The sequence below is a fragment of the Cricetulus griseus genome, chromosome 8 (assembly GCF_003668045.3).
Source record: "Cricetulus griseus strain 17A/GY chromosome 8, alternate assembly CriGri-PICRH-1.0, whole genome shotgun sequence".
In the NCBI taxonomy this organism is placed as follows: Eukaryota; Metazoa; Chordata; class Mammalia; order Rodentia; family Cricetidae; genus Cricetulus; species Cricetulus griseus.
Genome location: NC_048601.1, coordinates 9,481,281 through 9,503,874, shown reverse-complemented (window position 1 = coordinate 9,503,874; position 22,594 = coordinate 9,481,281). Strand labels below are relative to the sequence as shown.

The 22,594-nt window shown below is 38.7% G+C and overlaps 1 protein-coding gene across 3 annotated transcripts in view; it reads left to right on the top strand.

The window, feature by feature from the left end:
• Positions 1–22,594, top strand: part of Pik3c2g (phosphatidylinositol-4-phosphate 3-kinase catalytic subunit type 2 gamma) — a 302,408-nt gene that overhangs the window by 3,108 nt on the left and 276,706 nt on the right. For all 3 annotated transcript variants that reach the window (XM_035448879.1, XM_027429943.2, XM_035448878.1), the window contains exons 2-5: positions 3,388–3,470; positions 6,043–6,200; positions 9,542–9,656; positions 20,418–20,520. In XM_035448879.1, the coding sequence (XP_035304770.1) occupies positions 3,388–3,470; positions 6,043–6,200; positions 9,542–9,656; positions 20,418–20,520 (459 nt within the window). The remainder of the gene's footprint in view (positions 1–3,387; positions 3,471–6,042; positions 6,201–9,541; positions 9,657–20,417; positions 20,521–22,594) is intronic.

Sequence of the window (22,594 nt, the reverse complement as noted above, 5' to 3'; positions counted from 1 at the left end):
TGAAATCAAATATTTACCATAAATATATTAAACATAAATAGCTAAGAAGTCCAAACAATAAACAAAAAATAACAGACTACATTTAAAGGAAATAAAGGCCAATTATTGCCAGAAAAATATTTATTTGACAGATAGATAGATAGATAGATAGATAGATAGATAGATAGATAGATAGATAGAAAAGGAAAATAACCAAGCATTTAACTCTCAGCTCCAAAGGGAAGATTGCTGTGGTTCTAATATCAGGAACACATGGTTTAAGACAGTATGGCTAGAGCTGAATAGAGCTGAAGGAGGTCATGCTGGCATGGTGAAAGAGTCCGTGTGGAAGAGAAATAAATTTAATGTGTACACCGTTGATGATACAGCTTCAAAATACGTGAGGCAAAGTGCTATAGAAGCAGTTACATATGCACCTTCTAACTGAAAGTTCAGTCCATATATTACAAACATATTACACTTGTGGCCACAAAGGCACTAGGCATGAAAAGATGGTTTCTTCATAGTTCCCAAAAGCTATCAAGAATGCCCATCAGGAGGAAGAGGACCAAGGGAATCATGTGATAGTTACCAATAGAATGACAATGCTGGGTGATGTAAACAGTGCATTGCTGATAGGTGACAACAGGAAGACATTGAAAAAGATAAATCACTTAGCAACAGAAGCCAAAGAGTAAAAAAGAGCATATGTAAGTACTATTGAAGGGACCAGATCCCCATTTCGGCAGCCATGACAGTAACACGTGCTTGCCATAACCTTGCCTTGGTCACTTAGAGGTCAGACACCTGCCTCGTGACAAGGAACCATTCAGAAGTTAGCTGGTGGCACTATGCTTTACGACCCTGGGTGTACTTTACAGACAAGCGCACAGCAATGACACACAGAGCATAGCAACCACCCTGGGAGGGCCTTGGGCCATAACAACCAGTTGACCAATCAACACAGGGCAAGCCCTCCAAGCCTGGAGGCACACCAATCCTGAGCCTGTGCCTAGACACTCCCCTTACGCTGCCATCCGCCATGGCGGGTGGGTGAAAGACCCGAGCTAACATGGGGTTAGCTTGTTAAAAAACAATAAAGCCTCATGCAGTTTGCAGCAAGCTCTGAATCCACCTGGTGATTGGGGTGACCACAGTTGTGGCCTGGGACCCTGGATACCTGAGTTTTCCAGGGGTCTAACACTATATGATAGTAGAAATCAAAACACTGGTAATTACTGTAAGACCCATGGAAGCTCAGGCCTCCAGGATCTTTTCCAAGGACCTCAGCCAGCCCAATCACCATGCAGAGGCAGAAACTTGATGCAAACAGCAAGAGGCTTTAATGAAAGGTGGACGTTTGTACAAATGGGCTCTCTCGGCATACAGGCTAGAGAGCAGCCCTGTCTCCCAGGCACAGGCGTTTTTAAAGGTAAAAACCACAAGCTTAGGGAGGGGCCTCGACTCTCTGTCCATTGACCAGAGTCATGGGTTCCTAGGAGGCCTTTTGTCTTAAGGGGAGGCCTGGGACCCACCAGTTGTAAAACCTGCAGACCTCAGGATGTGCTAACTAATCTTGCCTGAGCAAATGGTAGCTATCTCTTTGTTTCATAAGGACCTTTAATTGTTAATTATTGACACATTGGCCGGTGGGTCAATCTATTTCCTTCATTAGCCCTCGGGGAGGGTGGCCATCTGGGAATTCTTGGTACCCAGTTATCTTATGGCCTAGTAAGGGTATAATTCCTGGCAGCTGGTAAATTCCAGGCACTAAGTCATAATAGTGGCCTTAGTCAGTTTCTGGGTTAGGACACCCTACATTCCATTTGGAGAGTTTCCTTATCTGGGCTATATTTCTTTGCTGATTTTTAAGTCTTTCATTACTGTTAGATCCCCCGGAAAACTCAGGTATCCGGAGTCCCAGGCCATGACCTCGGTCACCCCATGGCGGATGGCTTGAAAAGACAGCTCGAACCCTCTGTGTACAGATCTTTATAGGGCAGCGTAAGGGGAGTGTCTAGGGGTATGCATAGGCTCAGGATTGGTGTGCCTCCAGGCTTGGAGGGCTTGCCCTGTGTTGATTGGTCAACTGGTTGTTATGGCCCAAGGCCCTCCCAGGGTGGTTGCTATGCTCTGTGCGTCATTGCTGTGTGCTTGTCTGTAAAGTACACCCAGGGTCGTAAAGCATAGCACCACCAGCTAACTTCTGAATGGTTCCTTGTCACGAGGCAGGCGTCTGACCTCTAAGTGACCAAGGCAAGGTTATGGCAAGCACGTGTTACTGTCATGGTGTTAGACCCCCGAAAACTCAAGTATCCGGGGTCCCAGGCCACGTTCGCGGTCACCCCAATCACCAGGCGGATTCGAGAGCTTGCTGCAAACTGCATGAGGCTTTATTGTAATTTAACGAGCTAACCCCATGTTAGCTCGGGTCTTTCACCCACCTGCCATGGTGGATGGCTAGAAAAGACAGTTTGAAGCCACTGTGTACAGATCTTTATAGGGCAGCATAAGGGGAGTGTCTAGGGGTACACATAGGCTCAGGATTGGTGTGCCTCCAGGCTTGAAGGGTTTGCCCTGTGTTGATTGGTCAACTGGTTGTTATGGCCCATAGGTCCTCCCAGGGTGGTTGCTATGCTTTGTGTGTCATTGCTGTGCACTGGTCCATAAAGCACACCCAGGGTCGTAAAGCATAGCGCCACCAGCTAACTTCTGATTGGTTCATTGTCAAGAGGCAGGTATCTGACATTCTAGTGACTAAGACAAGGTTATAGAGCATGTGTTCGGCCGTTATGGCTGCCAAAAGGGAAGCTGGTCCCTTCATAGGAAAGTACTTTGGGAGCCCATTCCACATAGAGGGATGCTCTCTCAACCTGCACACACAGGGAAGGGCCTAGGCCTTGCCCCAAATGATGTGACAGACTTTGATGATTTCTGCCATGGAAGACCTCACCCTCCCTGGGGAGCAGAAAGGGGATGGGATGGGCAGGGAATGAGGGGAGGGAGAGGGAACTGGGATTGACATGTAAAACACGTTTGTTTTAATTTAAATAAAAAAATCTGGAAAAAATCTAAATTCTAAAATATAAGACATTATTAGGCCATGGGGAAAAAAAAAAACAAATAGGTTGGTGGGATAATCTAACAGAGATATGGGGAATCTTTTAAAGGGATAACATTGTTCAATACATTACCTAGTTATTGATAATACAGATGCATGCATTCCTAAAAACTACAATAGTATATATAAGACCTATACATTTTTCTATATGCAAATATTTCCTCAATAGAATTCAAAAAGGTAAAATTAAATCCAAACTGTTCTTTACAAAAAAGTAAAAATAACATAAATATGTGGATATCTTCTCTGTATTGAGCTGTATTAATCTAGCATTTTCTTACTTCCAGCCAGTTGGTTGTCCCATTCAAATAGTTGAAGTACCCCAAGGGAGTAACAAGACCCTGGCCTCCTTTTGTAACAAAGTAAGAAAGTGAGTATTGCTCTTTTAATAAATATTGAGTTTCTGTGTCTGAATAAATGTCTCTATTTTTCAATCCACCCAGTAATTAGCTCTGCGTGCAAAATGCCAACTCCCTGTAGTTTGCTAATGCAATAAAACAATTTTTTGACAAAGTGTCATTGATCACCTTGATGGCTGGCTTTTTTTTTCACACTCAAACAAGTATTTTTCTATCAAAATGATGATTAAAAGGTACTTTCTCTGTCAGAACTGTCCTTAGCAATTTGATTTGCAGTATATTCATAGCTCATTTCATTTCATACATATTTGGGACATTTGGTCTTATGACTCAGGCCTAAATTAGTAGAGGTTCAGTCTCCCACTGTAAGTCAGCTAAGTCCTCTCTCAAGTGTGTTGTCACCACAGTGAACCAGCAAATATGTCTTTCTCCATAGACAACTTTATGGATTTCTAGAGAACATTCCAACAATGTCCTTGGTCTCCTGGTTAATCTAAATATTAATATTATGATATAAAGGTGACTGCTTTTCTCCTGTTGTTACCATGTACGTAGTGAAAATTTTTCTGTCACTTTGAAAATGCAATGCATTTTCTTTAGTCTTCTTGATTTTACTCACTTGAATCTTTTGTCTTAATTATAAGACATTATAAATATGTATTTATTTAAAGGTTTTGGCTTCCTACTAAATGATGAAAGTAGATTAAAGACTTGAGTCACTAATTAATTTAAAGGAGATTTCTGTTCCTAAAAATTCTTCATTAATTTATAATATAAGCTTATGTTTTAAAATAAAAATAAACTGACTTTTTAATCCCAGCACTTGGGAGGCAGAGGCAGGCAGATCCCTGTGAGTTCTGAGGCCAGCCTGGTTTCTAGAGTGAGTGCGAGGATAGGCTCCAAAGCTACACAGAGAAACCCTGTCTCGAAAAACAAACAAAAAAACCAAATACTTAATTTTTCATTAATTTCTTGCTAATTTACACAGCAAAAATCCAAAGGATCCTTTATATTCTTAAATTGGAATAAACTGAAGACAACAATATTAATGCTTTCATTTCAGCACCTAAGAGAACTTGCTGCTCTAGTAGAGGACCCAAGTATGGTTTCCAGCAACTACATCTCATGGTTCACAACTACTGAACAGTATCTTCTTATATAACTGCCAATATCTGAAGCACAGAGGGGAAAGGAATGACCCTGGGCTATACACCTCACGGCTCGCCCCACGCCGCACACTTCTTCCAGCTGGGCCGCACATCGTAAAATTTCCCCTACTTTGATAAAGTGCAATACAATCTGGGGAGCAAGTGTTCAAACACATGGGCATGGGAGACCATGGAGAATATTTTACATAAACCACAACATGAAGGGTTCAAAGACTGACACAGAATCATAATTTTACATTTAAGAAGAGTTTCGATGTCAGTAAAACCAACGCAAATAAATACCAGCAAGATTTCATCCCACTGTGGGAAGCACTTTGTATTTGTTAGCATCTGTATACTGTGTTCTGCATATGGCATTAAACACAGGCCTACAGGGAACAGGCAATACAGAATGATCACTATAATGTGTTACATACTTTAGAGTACGTAAATATTTTATGCTTTTTCTGTTGTAACCCTCACATAAAACCTTTGAAGTAGATGGTAATGGCTCCTTTTGTATTCACAACGAGACAAGTCAAATAGTATGCCCCTGTCTCTAATACTCCAAAGTAGAATCATGAGGATTCCAACTCAATATGTCTGCTCCAAGGATTAACTTTTTAGCAATTCTTTGACTCCAATATGTGCTAATTTTTCAGCATGTTCTCATAACTCAATGGGTTTTCTAAGACCCACAACTTTAAAGATTGTGGCGCAATAGGGACGGTGTTTATAAATTAGGCACCAACAAAATAATCAATTTATATGGAGAAATACAAATGGAATCAGATATAGGTTATTAACAGGTAATTTATTAGGTTCACACGAGGGAACCAATGACCAGGTTGACACTCTGTGCTGACCCAGAATGCTTCCCAGTGCTGGCTCAACCCAGAGAGAGTGTGTGTGCAGGCTCCCCTTGCTCTTAGCTCTCATCTACACCCTGCTACATACCTGTGACCATGCCCAAACGGGTGTGGTAAGCAGTACCTGTAATTAGGGACTGTCCCTACAAATTTATTTACTTGTGTCTCTGATCCAAAGTGTACTTACAGCTTTCAGGAAACTAGGCATGAGAGAGATCTGAGAGCAGGAGCCGTGGCATTAGACCAAAGTCAGAAGCAAGTGATGAATCTCGCACTGGGTCGATCCTCTTGTTTAGCAGTTAGGAAAACATAGTCTTAATAATTTCAACTGGAGCATCCTCCAGAAGCCTAGAGCTGCCTCTGTCCTTGTTCCCCGCTGAACTTTCTACCAAGCCGGCTTGAGTATTTGCACCATGCCACAGAGGGAAGGTGGCTGCTTCCTGGTTTTCAGGGTTGTTCAGATACTGCTGGAGCCCCTTATGACTGGGTGATGTTTTTCAAAAAAAAAATAACATGATGCAGATCATGTCCTAAGCCCTTTTTTCCCCTTTGCATATACTTTTCAGAATAAGAGAGTTGTATCATGCAAGTGACATTAATTCCAATTCTGGAAAAATCTGGGCCATCACTACAGCTTATCCCTCCCAGCTCTTCACTGACACCAAGTTCAGAGTAAATGTTTCCACTAATAACTCAGCACAGACCCTTCATCTTCTGCCACAAGGTAAGAAAATTTGCAAGCAGATACACAAATCTCAGTGCCTATAGAGAGCCTTGAAATCATTCAAAAGAACCACCTAAGACTATACTTTCAGGCATCATTTCTATAGTTGTTACTAGAACCACCATTTCGTACTGTTTTGCCCTGTAGGGAAATAAAAGAAAATCATCCATGAGCTATTTATTGTAGACATCTGAGTTGAGATCAGCAACTCTCTTTACATAGCTCTCCAGAAGTCATTGTTTCCTTGCTATTAATAATAGCAGGTGGAGCAAGCTTTTGGCACAATTAAAATAAATGAAATTTCTAAAATTTTCCAGATGAGGATGACATGTAAGTGAAAATGCTGTTTCCTACCCAGCAGGAGCAAGTACTTTGTTCAGGTGTGTGAATCACTTGTAACAAAAAGAAGCAAGATGGCATCTGCTCCCACAGTGAGAAATGTAAGAGCTCTGTGCAGCCCATCCTATCCTAATCATCAGAACTGTTGACCAAGAATGAGCCCCCGAATATGATTCCTAGAAGTTTATATTGTGTCATATTTACTGGGCATTTTCTTCTCTGCCACTTGAAGATTTCTTTAAAGTTATATAGTGTTCTGAATTTTTTTGTTTTGTTTTTGTTTTTTTGCTCTACGGCCTTTCATTTTAAAGAGCAGCACTTGCTCGATTATTAAACATCTACCTGGGTTATAACAACGGGCAACAATATTCAGGCACACAATGGACTAGGAAATGTTTTTACTGTTCAATATTTGTCAAGATACTTTCTTCTCTCTTGCTCTAACTGAGGCTGTGAATAAGTACAGAAGGCTACAGACACAGATAAGGTGTGTTGATCTACCAGTTAAGACCTTCTGGCTTGAAACCAACTCATGCTGGCTGAAGCAGAAACAAAAAGATTTTTTAAACAATGTAATCATTTCCTGTAGAATTTAAGAGTAGGAATACATAAAAGACTTAAGGATGAAATTGAAGCATAGGCGGGGCTACCAGACCAGGAGAGGGCTCGGGAGAAGCAGAGAGAAGCCCCAAAGAAACACCATGCTGCCCAAGGAGTAACATACCAGATCACAGTAAGCCACAGCTTGTGGCAACAGCTAGGTTAATAGAAATGTGTTAATAATTAAGACAGAGGTAGCCAAAAAGAAGGCTTAGCCATTGGCCAGCAGTTTAATAATTAATATAGTGTCTGTGTGTTTCTTTGGGGCAAAGTGGCTGTAGGATGAGCTGGACAGAAACCTCCATCTACAGGAGATATTATTTCACAAGATTTCGGCAGACAGTTCTCCGAAGCTCTGTGTACTGACTGCTTGGAACTGAAGGAATCCAGAAGATCTTCAGGACCAATCCTCTTTGAGACTTTCTCTTCTGTATTCTTCCCCATATACATGACACTAGAAACTAGGTTTTCTCATCCCACAGCTAGGCATAACACCTACAAATACTGCCGCAACTGTCCTTTACCTTCCCATGTGTAGGTTTCCCACAAAGAAACTATAAGGCCTAACTTGTATGGTAGGAAACTTCAGAATCTTCTGCTCCATCAAAACTGAAGCAGGGAAGAAAGAAGGTAAACAGTGGACTGTGGAGTATTGCATGAACATTAAGAGGCTATTGGTAACTAAGTAACAATCCATGTATACTCCATGTAACACAGAACCTGCAGCCCTGGAACCAGCAAAGTCTAACCCAGGTGTCTTTGGAGATACTTTCTGGCCACTGCCTACCAGCAGCTTTATCAGCTGTGTAGCAGAGCCTTTTGCCAAACATTTTGCCAGTGACCTCATTCTGAGTTACCTTTAATCCATAACATCCTTTCAATGTTCCCAAGCTACAATGTCATTATTTGCTAGGGCAACTTGCCATGCCCTTATGACGTCTGTTATTTGTTTCCCAAACCCTTTCTTCGTTGACAACTTGATCTACCATAAAAATCTAAATTTTAAATGTATCATGTCTCCATTCTGTAGCAGCAATGCCATTTGTACCTCTCTGTTACCCAGTCAAAGTCATTTTCTTCCAAAAAAGAAGGAGGAGGAGGAGGAGGAGGAGGAGGAGGAGGAGGAGGAGGAGGAGGAGGCGGAGGAGGAGGAGGAGATGGAACAGAAGAAGATATGATTGCAAAATAAACCACAGTTGAACAAACAGAATTGCAGAGAAAACTCCACTGGATAATTCAGTTGCACATTTGAAGTTGTCTACTAAAAATTCTTACTGGTTGGGTATCTTTAAGGGTCAACATCTCCTGTTTCCAGTGACTGGCTCAAGCTAAAAGTTCATCGGCTCACACTAAAAATGTGGGTGTGACACATTTAAATATATTGATCATATCCATCTATGTTGTTTATGTTAACCACATGTCAGATCACTAAATGGCAGAGACTATGCCACTACAAACTCTTTAATAAGGAAACTGAGCCCCAGAGGTTGAAGAACATATTTATATAAATCCACTAAAAATAATGACATCTGTATTATATCCAGGTCTTAGCATAAAACAGAGAACAACATTTTGATGGTAGTAAAATTATCTTACTATCAAGTCAATAGCATATATTTTGAAAAATATTTATGTTTACATTTTTTTAATATTTGTATGTCTGGGCCCACGTGTATGTGCCTGGAACATATATGTGCAGTCCCTGCTGAGGCCAGCAGGCGTCACCATATCCCCTGGAACTGAGGTTACAGGTATCTCTGATGCTCTAGATGTGGGTGAGGGGACCCAAATGTGGGCTCTCTGCTGGAGCAGAAAGTGCTCTTTACCACTGAGCCACCTCTCCAGCCCCAAACATTTTCCTTCCTTTTTCTTTTAAAAGTTTATTTTATTTTTATTATGTGTATGGATGTTTTGCCTGCATGTATGTCTAGGCACTGTGCATGTACCTGGTGCCCTTGGGGAGAAAACACAACCTCCGATCTCCTAGAACTGGAGTTACAGACAGTTGTGAACTGTCATGTGGGTGCTGAGGATTGAACTCATGTCCTCTGGAAGAGCAGTCGGTGCTCTTAACCGCAGACCCATCCCTCCAGCCTCCTAAGACTATCTTTTGTGTAGAGCTATAATGGATCAAATGCTTTTAATATGAGAAACACAATACCTAGCGTTGACATTTCCCATCCAGACTGAACTGAACTTGAAAATGATTGCAAGTGTGCTTTATCTAAAATAACCATGAAGCTAATAAATAGACAAATAAGCGTGTTGTACTTTAATTCCCCTTGGTGGAGCTAGCTGGCCACAATGCTTCATAATGTGATTATCAGGTTCTGTGCTCAAAGGCTTCACAGTCAGTGTTTCATAAGCTCTTACTCACGTTTATTATTCACTTTTGTTTTCAGCTAATTATCTTGTCAAAGACCTAATTGCTGAAACTCTGCTTTTATGTGCAAATGAGCAACTTTTCCCCAAAGAGTATCTTCTAAGTGTATGTGGTTCTGAAGAATTTTTACAGATGTAAGTATCTTATTAAAGTCAATTGTGGTTGTTATACTTTGTCGGTTTTAATCGGCAAGGTTTTGTCTTGTGTTTTTAAAGGACATCTTGCAAGCAGTGTGTTCTGTTGAGGATATGCTGAGGGGTTTCATATGAGATGCTTCTAACAAGCTTGAATGTTTGAATGCTTGGTCTGCAGCTGATGGTGCTGACGTGTGATGTTTTGAAAGCTTTGGGATGCAGTGTCTAGTTGACAAGTTATCAGTCATTAGGGGGTTGGTGTCTGAGGGTTACACCCACTTTCAGTTATCCTTGGATGATGGTACCCAGGGAACAGGAATTTCAACCTTAAAACTCAGGAGCTATTGGCTCCCTCCTTGTAATAAAGCTCTCTGGGAGAGATTAAAGTTTGAAGTATGAATTAATTCTTTGATGATAAACAATATTTTAATCTAGAATATTAAAAGTATGTTGATCGTATAATGATTTTTTAAATATAGGAATTTTAAGATTAAGAATTACAGTAATTCTATAAATGTGTAAGTTTTTAGCTTATATTTATTTTATTTTTATGAATTATAAAAATTTTCAAATAAAAGAACACTGGCATCAATCAGATCCAAAGTCTATACATCTCACTGAACTTCTAGATAGTTAAACAGCCATTCAAAAGTGGTAGATTGAGTTTAGATTTTATACTTTCAACTATAGAATTCATTTTTATGCATTAATTCACTACACACACACACACACACACACACACACACACACACACACGGGGGGGGGAGAGGGAGGGAGAGAGAGAGAGAGAGAGAGAGAGAGAGAGAGAGAGAGAGAGAGAGAAATCCAATACAGAGCTTAAACTAGATATGGAATTATATCCTCTTTCATAACTCATGCCCATTACTTGCATACAGTTCTTCCTGTCCCATGTAATAAGCTACTGCCTCATCCCAGTTAGAAAGGCTATCATCAAAACACCCAACAGCAAATGTTGGAAAGGATGTAGGGGAAAAAAAGAACCCTTGCTCATTTCTGGTGGGAGTGCAAGCTAATACAGCCAGTGTGAAAGTCAGTGTGAAGACTTTTCACAAAGTTAAAAAGAAAATTTCCATGTGACCCAGTTGTTTCCCGAAAACTCTGTAACCTTCTATAGAGATGTGGAAACTCTATGTTTATTGCTGATTTATTCATGACAGAAATTAATTTAAATCAACCAAATTGCACATCAGCAGATGAATAAATAAAGATAATTTGGTGCATATGCGTGCGTACACACACACACACATACATGAATATTATTCAACTCTGAATAAAAAGGTAACCACAAAATTTGATGGGCCTAGAAGGTATACTTTTAAGAGAGGCCAAAAAGTCCCAGAAAGAAAAATATCAGAAGTTCCTCCTCATTTTCAGGTTCTAGCCAATAACATACGTAAACAAATAGACTTGCAGGAATGGTAGAATGTGAAAAAAAAAATCACACAAGTTTTAAACACCCTTTTAAATAGTTTAGACAGTTCACTAAAACAACCTGAAGTGTGCTATGAGTTTAAACTTTAAATATTTATTTGTTTTTTTTAAAAAAAGAAAAAAACATTTTCAGTTGTCACAACAAACCATTTGCTTGACATACCTCAGGGACAACCCTGAAAAATGCAAATGCATCAAGAAAAGGTAAATCCTTCTCTGTAGTAGACCATAAAGGCTCAAGTGTTTTGCAGTGAGGTTCTTCCTTTGGGCTTGTAGAGACTGTAAATTTTAGAAGCATCTCATGAGAATAAAAAAGCATTTTGTTTGAGAACTCCATTTGGTCATTGTCCTACCATGAATGCACTTGAAAATATCTTGTCCAGTGAGATGCTTGTCTCAGGAGTACAGTGGAGAGTGACTCAGGATGACATGCCATCATTAACCTCTGGCTCACACATACCAGCTTGGTCAACCCTACCTGTGTACACATTTGTACATACAATTCACATAAAAAGAAATAAGTTTTCTGTAGAAGGAACACATGTAACATGCAGTATGTTAATTATGAAATACTTTAGACTTTCATACAAACACCATAATCCATTTTGAATATTCTATTAGATAAAATTGTAATGGTAACAACAGCATCTGCCAGCAAATATTAACCAATTGCTTTGTGTTGGCAAGATATTTAAACCTTACAACATATCCAGGAAATAGTTATCATAGGACCTCCTACTTTATACATGGGGACATTCAGTCTGTCTTCGAGGTAATACAGAGCTAGAACAAATGTAAATTCAAACTGGTGTTTGCTTGAACCGCTGTGACGTTTCACTGTAAAACACATGAGTGGAATCAGAGAGAAATAAAATAGCTCTTTGTGCTGAGGTTGTGGGGAAAATGCAGACAATTTTGCAGGGGTTGGGAAGGATAAAGACAGAGGTCAGAGTTTCCCATTCCCAAAGCACTAAACGAGGCATGGACAAATATTTGGTCAGTGAATTAAAATACACAGATGACTTCTACACAATCCCTGCCATCTTTCTGGTCCCAGTGTGAGTGTCATCATAACACTGAAAATCACCTGGCTACAGGTCAGAGGAGAAGGCAGGGGACAGCAAGAGCAGAATGGCCAACTAATTAAACAGTGAACACTCATGCAGGAACTCCATTACAGACAATCACAACAGCCTCAAAATATGTAAAATGGACTAGTGATTTTTTTCTTACAAATAACCATCAACAGACAAAAACGGGCTCAAGAATGCGAAACACCAAGTTATTCTTTAGGAAAAATGGATGGGCGTGGTGGCACATGCCTTTAATCCCAGCACTTGGAAGGCAAAGGTTTCTGTGAGCCTGAGTCCAGCCTGGTCTACAGAGCAAATTCCAGGACAGTCAGGGATACACAGAGAACCCTTCTTGTGAAAACTAAGCAGAAAAAAGTGAAGGGTGAGGGGCTTCAGAGACAGCTTGCCATGCAAGCATGAGGAACTGAGGTAAATTGTCAACATCCATGTAAAAAGCCAGGCATGGTAGCAGATTTGTAGCCTGGATCTGGAGAGAGTAAGACTGGGAAACACAATTCAAATAGACAAGGATACTGAGTTTAATAAGAAGTGTGCAATTAAACAATCAAGTGTCATTTTTGAATAACAAATTGTTAAAATGCTAATGACAAAATTCAGTAAAATAATTGGCATCATTCAGTTGTTAAGATATAAACAGATTCAGCAGGAGCTGAAGAGTTTGGCATCAAAAGACTTTGTAATGTCTTTAATCTGTTTAGCAATTCTGCTACTACAGCTTATCTTTTTAAAGACCTCATGTCTATCGGCTGACCTCAATCTTGCTATGTTGCCCCTTTAAATTCTAATTATTCTGCCTCTCCCTCCAAAATGCTGAGAGTGCAGACATATGCCAATCCACTGCACTTGGTTTACAAGGTGTTGACAGGACCCAGGTCTTTGTGTATATCAGGTAAGCAACTACCAACTGAGCTATGTCCTCAACCCTTTGCTTCTACAAATATTTCTAAGGAAAATTCATAAATGCACAAAGATCTTTGGCTATAATGATATCTGGTGTAGTTTCAAATCCCATCCTGTGGGTAAAAGAAAAAGAAAACCTGGAAAATAGCTCGATTTTCACATTACTCAAAATAAGTGCGACTTAAAACTTGAGACATAACTTAATGAAATATGGCATTCATAAATGATTTTAAAATGGTAATATAAATTATATAAATAGATGTGTGGTAGGTTATAAAAGCAAAACTATGCCTTAATTTACATGTTTCTTTAAATAAAAAGCATGAAATCTGTATTTGAATAGTTACAGCTGAAAAGATCTATAAAACATATGATAATTATTCATTTTTCTTTATGAGCTTCCCATAGGATGTTTAACATTTAAGGAAATAAATGTGTAAAAAACTTACCTTATATGACAATGAAGGTTAAAAAGTACACTTTAAATCCCTGGATCCCAGCACAGGGGTAGTAGTCTGTCGGCCCAGCATTCATGAAGCTGAGACTTGATCATGAGTTCTATCCAAGGCTAAGACACACAGCAAGACTGCCATAAACCAACAAAAGCACTAAAAGTAATTAACTGGTTATGAGACACAGCTCAGTGGTTAAGAGTATACACTGCTCTTGAAGAAGTCATGAGTTTGGTTCCCAGCACCCACACTGCCTCAAAACCACTAGTAACTGCAGCTCTGAGAATGCTCTCTTCTGGCCTCCACAGGCACCTGCCCTCATATTTATTTGTACACATGAGTACACACAGACTCATGTAATTCAGAACAAAATAAAAACATTAAAAGAATTAAGAGATGAGTGTTAGTGTACATATGAAATGTCTACCAAGCTAGAACTCCAGGGCCCACCCAGGCAGCGTGAGGTACTGAAGTGGTGAGGACTGGTGGAGGCAGACACACACAACAATGATGAGATCACACAGGAAGTTCAGTAACACAGCACTTAGGGAAACAGATATTTAGGGGAAGCAGAGTTATCAATCAGTTTGGAGACAGGTTGAGTATTTCAGTGCTAAAGGGCATTCGACATGTAGAAAGTGAATCTGATTTCAGGAAAACTGGAAGGAATTGTGGGAGCAATTTAATTGACTTATTATAATAAAAGTGCATATATTTTCCATGCATAGCACAGAAAATTAAGGGCACAAATAGACCACTGTAAACTCAGGGGCAGGAGAAGATGAGAACGTGGGACACAAGACACGGGAGAGGAGGCTGCAGAGTTCTGAAGAGGGGATGTTCTTCTCAGTGTGAAAGACTGGCAGTTCCAAAAAATGTGAACAAAAATACATGTTCATTAATAGCCATAAAGATAATTATGCCTTGGGTAAACCGAAACTCCTGCCGACTCAGGAAAGCTTAAGGGAAAGAGACAGAAACAAGAACCACAGTAAAGACACTAAATAACCCTTGTGTGGCTAGATATTTTATACTGTATTATGTATTTTAACTGTCATTGCAAATTTCTGCTTGTGTGCATTTTTTAAATTTTAGGATAATGTAAGTCAATAAATGTCATCAAAACAAACCCTTTCCCACAATGGGAAACATGGTCATTCTTTTGTGTTGATAGGGCAAGCTATTCTCCAGTGGTGTCAAATTTCTTAATCCCCTTTTAAATGAGATTTTATATAATATGATGTATTATGAATAGAAAGTAAATTCAAGAGTTATAATAGAAACTTCTCCAGGTTCCTCATAATCCCATACAAACATTATATAAAATATTCAGTAATATGAAACATGGAATAATGGAATCAGCAAATTAACATAAGAATGAAGGAGAAATACAATTGGGAGACAGAAATCACTTGATTCGTTCATAAAACATTAAACTCTTTCACTACCTTCCTTTCCCCCGGCCTCCAGTATAATAACCATGGAGAGGGGTCTCCATGGTAATCCATTCCACACGGCCCCCTCAAGCTTCTGGCACCATCTGACACACCAGTTGCAGCCTGAATTCAGAAACATGAGTTGTGTTATCCTTGGGTGCAGGGCTATAGACACCTGGAAGTCGATGAGCTGTTCCCTACTCAGTATGTTTGTCTTTCTTCTGGATGATGACAGTTGTACCTTCATTTCAACTCGATACTTTTCACTCGAGTGTTTCCTCAGATGCTAATTCATAATCTATGAAGAATGATGCTACTACATAGTGTTAGCCCTTTGTCTGGAGGCCAACATCTACAGGAATGCATGGTTTTTAAATAATCTTGAAGGCTTTCCCTTTATAACTACTTCAATTCACCTTAGATAATTTGTATGAGCTGAACCATTAAACACTTGATTGCAAAGTGTAATTGCCTTCTATTCAAAGTAAAAATTAACCCTCTTGTCACCAGTGGGGAAAAGACGGAGTCACACACAGTTTAGGCTAAGATACTATATTAATAGGCAGTAAGCACTGGGCTTTAGCTATCCTGGGTATGTAACTTTTTTCTTCTCAACAAAATTGAGGATTTCATTTAGCTAACAAATGAAATTTTTTACCACATTTAAAGACTCTGTTATAGGTCTTGAACTTTCATTGAGCATCCTTCACTTATCAGAACCCAGGGCTGTCATAGAATAGAAAAGAGCAGGTCACCACAGAGCCCACTCATACAGCTGAGAATGTGTTTTGTCTCATGGGTTACTTTAGTTTTAAGTTCATTCCCAGGAAATTTTCTGAAACTTTAAACTAATTGTAGTACCTATTCATAGCAATTAGCTGACAACAAAAATAACACACAACAGACTTGCATTTGATTCCCAGCCAATCACTCAAACTCAAACAATGCAGACTGCTTGGCCTTATTAGTTTGTGCTACATGTAAGGACCATAGCATATTCCAGATCATGGATTTTGAAACAGATAAAATGGGAGAAGCATTATTGACCAAGAGATGTGATAAAGAGAGCACAGACCCACTGCAGGGCATTTGCAAAAAGACATAGGAAATCAACTCTAAGTAGAGCTACCCTAACTATACTTAGGCACATAACAGCCAGCATGCAGGTACCAAGTTACTTTTGTTACCTCAAATCACTATTTACCAAAGCTAATAATTATGAAATCTCTTTCAATTAGTTGATGTTGAAATAGCCTGGTTCTCTGATATTCTTAAAACAAATGGTTTGACAGAGAAAGGTGGCATTCCTTAGTAATGCAACCTTGATAAAGGTTAATGTGCTATTTCAGTCTTTGTTCTTGAAGGCTTGAAATTAGTAAAGTCCACAGAATGTTTCTCTTCTCTAGAGATTTGCTGGAGAAATAACGAAACCTTGAGATGGAATCAAATCTCTCTGCCTGATTTCCAGTAGTGATAACTGCAATATTTTGTGTGCTGCTAGAAGAGCTTAGGAGAGCCCAGTGTATATTTTCTCAGACAACACAAATTGTTATCATCACTTATGTGTTTATTGAGTCCATGTCATAGGTAACTCTTTCTAGGGAGATTGCTTTGCTTAATTACTAAGGTCAATTGCTTAACTTAATTGTTCTGGCTGCATAAATAAAAGACAAAGGTGGTGTAACTTGTGATAAAATATCTCTCCAAGTTAAACAGAAGTTTCAATTGTATTTAGGTAATTTTATTTTGAGCTAACTAGAGCTTTGTACCCTTTATATGAAAAATGAAGGCACATTCATATGAAGAATATTAAGGATAGTTGCTTTTTTATAGAAAAGCAGAAGATTTGAGTGGACAAGCTTAAATCTATTTGGTCCATTTCCTTACAGAGTAAAAGCTGTTGGTATCAACTTATGCCTCCTGAAAGTACTTTTGCTCAAATCCGTGACTGCTCTTTGCTAACTAATTCAGGCTTGCCAGCCCAGGATTTGGAATTTAACCTGTTATTGTCTCTTTAATTTAAGAAATTTAACTCCTACTATCCATGTTCCCCCAAAAGAGAAATGACAGTAACTGAGTAGCATTGGTTTGCAGAAACACCCACAATGTCACGGATTCTATCTGTTCTCTTTCAGCCCCGACAAAATACCTGACATGGGGCAATTTACGGAAGTAGGTTTTATTTCTGCTTACAGTTCAATGGGATGTAGTCCGTCATGGAGGGGAATTCAGAGAGGCAAGAGCATGAGGTCACATCTGTAGGCAGGAAGCAAAAGGTGATGAATGCTGGCACAAAGCCAGCTCCCACCATTTATGAAGTCCAAGACACCAGCCCGTGCAATGGTGACATCCACCCTCACTTAGGAAGGCTTTTCCCACCACAGTTAACCTAAGTTAGAAAACTCTCTTATGAGAGAGATTTGTCTCTGCAGTGACTCTAGATCCAATCCAGGTGACAATCAATATTAACCATCACATTAATATGTTAACATTTTGCTATACTTGCCTTAAATGGCCTACTTAGAGGGAGGACTAAAAGTTCAGCTAAATTGCTGAACATTCCTGAAGAAACATTTCCAAAAGTTGTCAGTGGCCCTGGCTCTCCGTGTTTATAAAACCAAAGGGTAATCGTTTTCATGGTATTATAGTGACATCTTACACTACACTCCTATCCAGGATCCTTCACATAGATGCTGGAGACTGGCCCCAGATTGCTAGATGACCATTTTACATTGAGTTTCAACCCAATCCAGAAGTACTTTCTAAATGTGAAAGTAAACGTTTAGATAGTGTGGCTTAAGTAATCCCAGCCCATTGAGTTGTTGCTGCAGGACTCCCATAAGTTTGAGAGCAGCTTTGTCTACTTATAGAGACCTTATTAATTTTAATTAATACTAAATAAATTTAAAAATAATATTAATTCTCTGCTGCTGTGACAGAATATCATAACAAAAGAGCTTAAGGAAGAAAGGGTTCATTTTGACTGATGTTTCCACCATGGAAAGGAAGCCATGGCAGTAATCAGAGAAAGTGCAGTGGCGGGAACAAGAAGATCCCATATCCACCCACACAGAGCAGAGCAGAGAGAGAGAGAGAGAGAGAGAGAGAGAGAGAGAGAGAGAGAGAGAGAGGGAGGGAGGGAGGGAAGGGGATAAGCTAGAAAGTCTCAAAACCCACCCCCAGGGATATACCTCTGTCAGCAAGGATCCACTTCCAAGGACCAAGTGCTCAAAGAATCAAACTATGGGATATTCCTCATTCAAACTCCCACATAGACCGTGTCTCAAAGTAGCACAAAGAAAATAATGCTTTGAAACCCGCTGTCCTGTCAATCAGTGGTATATATGTTTATTACAAAGAAAACACTGTGTAAATGTAGATGTATAAGGTATAATCACAGTAATGAGTGAGAATCAGTAAAAACACCTGTACATTCATTGGCATCCTTGCCCCCATAAGACATATATGAGCATTTGCATATCGTTTTGGTATTATGCTTATTATTCATTATTTACATAAATAGAATGCTATAATCATACTTTCAAATAACATGAGCTATTTTCAAGTAGGAAATAGGGGTAATTATGAACACATATTTAACCTTTCATCTTACACAGCATGTCTGTGCATAGCTGTACCTGGGATGCTAAGTAGCAGGCAACTAGAGTCAAGGAGTCATTGGAAGAATAAATAACAAACTGCAGAAATCTTGATACACTAGTAGACATGAAGAATAAAAAACAGCATAAACTTTTATCTGTATCAATTAATTGAAATGTAAAGTTTTATACATGCCAAATAGTCAGAAGAGGGCAACAAATCCCCATTGGGCACCCAGAATGATCATGGTACACAGAAACACTCATTGGTAAAACACCCATACACATAAAGTTTAAGCAAATAATCTTTTTAATTATAGATGCTTTATAACATGTGAACAGTGTGATCTATTGTTTGACATGGTTAGAAACAGATATTCCCAGAAACTGAGCAAACTATCAGCGTAAAGGCCCCAAATGACTACATCAGTTTTTCCTTTTGGTAATCCTTCATGTATTTAATCAAGATCCTTTGAAAAGAATACATTAACACAGTGCACCCCTTTTTAATAACTATCAGTCAGAGATACTGAAATCCACAGCTGTGATGAAGAATGTTAGAGCCCAGAGAATTAAAAATAAATACTTAAAAAGAAAAGAAAAGGAAATCATATAGTAACCAGAGGCTTCTTTTTGAAAATGTCAACTATATTTACATCTAACTAAGATGGGGCATCTTTCTCTTCCTTCAGTATAAGCATTGACTAATGATGGCACTTTCCCACAGAAGGAACTCTTGTTCCTGGCCTCTCTCAGTGCACATCACCTTTTCTCTTGTTTTTTTAAATGTTTATTTACTCTTTTCTTTCATTTTTCTCTAGAATAGCAAGAGCCAATAGAAGGTCACATGATTTTAAATTTATCTGACAAATAGCAATAACAATTTGGAAAACAAAATTTTAATGTTTTGTTTAATTTACGTATATTTAATATGCATGCAGTAGTGTTTTAACGTATTGTCAAAATTGCTAGATACAGAAGCCCTTCATTTCACAGAAGAATCGATTCTTATTTGATACGGCATGTTTTGAAATGAAAATTAATTTTGACCATCATGTAATTTGTATTTGGAAAATAATTTACAGGGAAAATATGTTGAGAAATAGAAAGAAAGAAATAAGGCCAACACATACTCACGAAATACAAAATGACTTTTTATATTTACTTTTCTTTTTTGGTGTATAATCTGTATTATATTATATAATTATGCAATTAATTGTTATATTAATAAATAACATTTTTATTATTCTATATTGTATAATAATATAAAATAAATTAGACAAAATTTTCTTGTTAATCCTTTGATGTATATATTAATATGTTAATTCTAAGGAAGATTGTATTTAATTCCTGATAATTTAAATTTAATTACCATACCTAATTTAGTAGAGCTGGTAAATGTGTCTTGAAAGCCCATGCTGTTTCCACAGCACCACTCTGCTTACTGGATAAAATGGTCCTCACACAGACATCATGGCATCAATTAGCCCATCCCGAAGGATGTTGAGGTGGCTGGCTCTGAGCACATATAGAGTATCCTTTACTGTAATTTAATATGCCCATTCTGCAGGTAATCCTTTTCTACACTGAAGTTAAAAAATATAATACACTGTCGTATATAGCTAGATATGCATATCTTCTTTCAGTATTCATTTAGCAGAGTACAGAAAATGTATATACATAATACAGAAATCCTCATATGAACATATGTATGGATGAACACAATGAGTTGCATGTGCTCACAATGACGTCTTTGAGGAAGCATGCCTTTTCACATTTTGGAGAACTTTGTGAAGATACAATTGTGTATTTCCTTTTTCTTCCTCAGGGATCACTGTTTAGGGAGCCACAAAATATTTCAGAAAAATAAATCTGTTTTCCAACTTCATCTTAAGAAAAACAGTGATGTTCCAGGAAAGTTGTCTCGGAAGGTAAGATTTCTGAATATGGGTTTCAGTCGGGCACATTTAAGGAACATAGTTCTATCTTGATGGCTTGCTGCCAATGTGGAATTACTTAGCTTAATGAGCAGGTGTTTATTTCAGTATAGTTATTAAAACATGATGAAATATTTTCATAAAATTCCTTGACAATCCAGACTGAAACAGTAACATGAATTTGTAACTTCAGCCTTTGTGTGATGAACTGGAAATTTGTCTCATAAACCACCAAAATTTGTAAGTTGAAGACTTAACTTCCAAGGGCTAGGATTTAGGAAACAGTGCCAAATGGTGCACACTTAAATTTAGAAGAGACCAGAGAGCAGGATTCTTATTAAATCTATTCCCACGTAAGAAGTTAGTTCCCCCGCCCCAGTTGGGACACAGCCTGGAAGTAGCTGTCTACAATTTAGGCAGATGTCATCCCTTGAACTTAAACCTCTTGGACTCTATCATGATAAAATGTAAATGGCTGTTGTTTTAACACACTCACTCTGTGGCACTTATAGTACTGTTTGGCTATAGCATCCCAGGATGACTAGTTGCTCAGCCTGACAACAAGCCAATTGGTTTCTTAAGAAAATAGTTTGTGAGGGACCTATTGAGGCCATCATAGGCCTGCTTCCACATAACCACCTAGAAACAAAGGGAATGCATGTATAAATGAGAGCCCATTAATGGCAGAAAAAATGTCACAAGTCTTGTCCTATTTGAAGATTATTTATGTCCCTGTCAATGTAGCTTAAGTCCAACCAGATTAATATTCATAACTGTATATATAATAATCTGCCAAGAAAGGGATGAGTGTACTTTGATGATGTGATTTCATGTTGTTAGATGTGAATTTTCTTCCCTGTGTGATGTCTTGAGATACTCCCAACCCAAATTGTATAATGCGCATGAACTTGGCTATTTTGTCAGGTTTCATCTACAAAATCTTCCAATTACCTGCTTGAAGCGAAAATCCTAGTGTCCTGTCATTTCCATCAGATAACAGATTTCTAGTGTGTGACTTTTTATATAGTATGAGGTGTTTCATCATAAAAATAAATGTCAGATAACACATCACTTTGTAACATATCTGTGTTGACTATAACATAATGAGGCCAAAAGAGAGTTGTTTAGAAATTTCTCCTGAATCTGGCTTCTGGCTCACCCATTGTTGACAGTTCCAGGACTGCGCATCTAAAAGCTAGGCAGACTTATATCACAAAGTCCAACTGATACCTCAATGCTAATAAGCTTACGATTCCTCAAATTGCCTTCAATGTTGAAGAAAAAAAGCTGAAATTGTGATATTTTATTGCCACACAGGGGAGGAAGAAGAAACGTGTGACTCTAATTTACATGCTGATTAAGCAATTTCTGGACTGGTGTAGTAGTCCACAAAGCATTAGTGCTTCCATCTCACAGAAATTAAAGTACACATGGTTCAGAGAGGTGGGTCAGTGGCTAAAATCTCTTGCTGCTTTTGCAGAGGATTGGAGTTTAGCCCCAGTCCTGAGATCTAGTGGCTGAAAACTGCCCATTACTCCAGCTCCAGGGATCCAGGGCCACCTTCTGGCCTCTACAAGCATCTGCACTCACATGCTCATACTTATATAGAGTCACACATGCATAAACTTTGTTAAGAACAAATATTCGATAATGGAAGACCTATCTTAAGCTCATACAGTTCTAATACACTTATTTGATACACATAAAGCATGTTTATATGAGACATTTATCTAAAAAAAATTGAATATTCATAACTCTGTTAATCAAATACTAACAGAAACAGCATCCCACTGTAATTACCTCAGACTGCAGAGAAGGAACTAGTGATCTTAGATTTGAGCCAAACTATGAAACTTGAGAGTTTTTACACCATCCCAGCTGCTTCCACACCACTCTAATTTAGATTTGAGATAAGGGATAAGTGGTCAAAAATTTCATTTTATGTATATGTTTGTCAAACTAGGGTTGCCTGAGAAGAGGGAACCTGAGACTAAGAACTGTCTATATCAGGTTGTCCGGTGAGCACATCTGTGGCTCCTTTTCTGAATGACGATTGACAGCTAGGCCT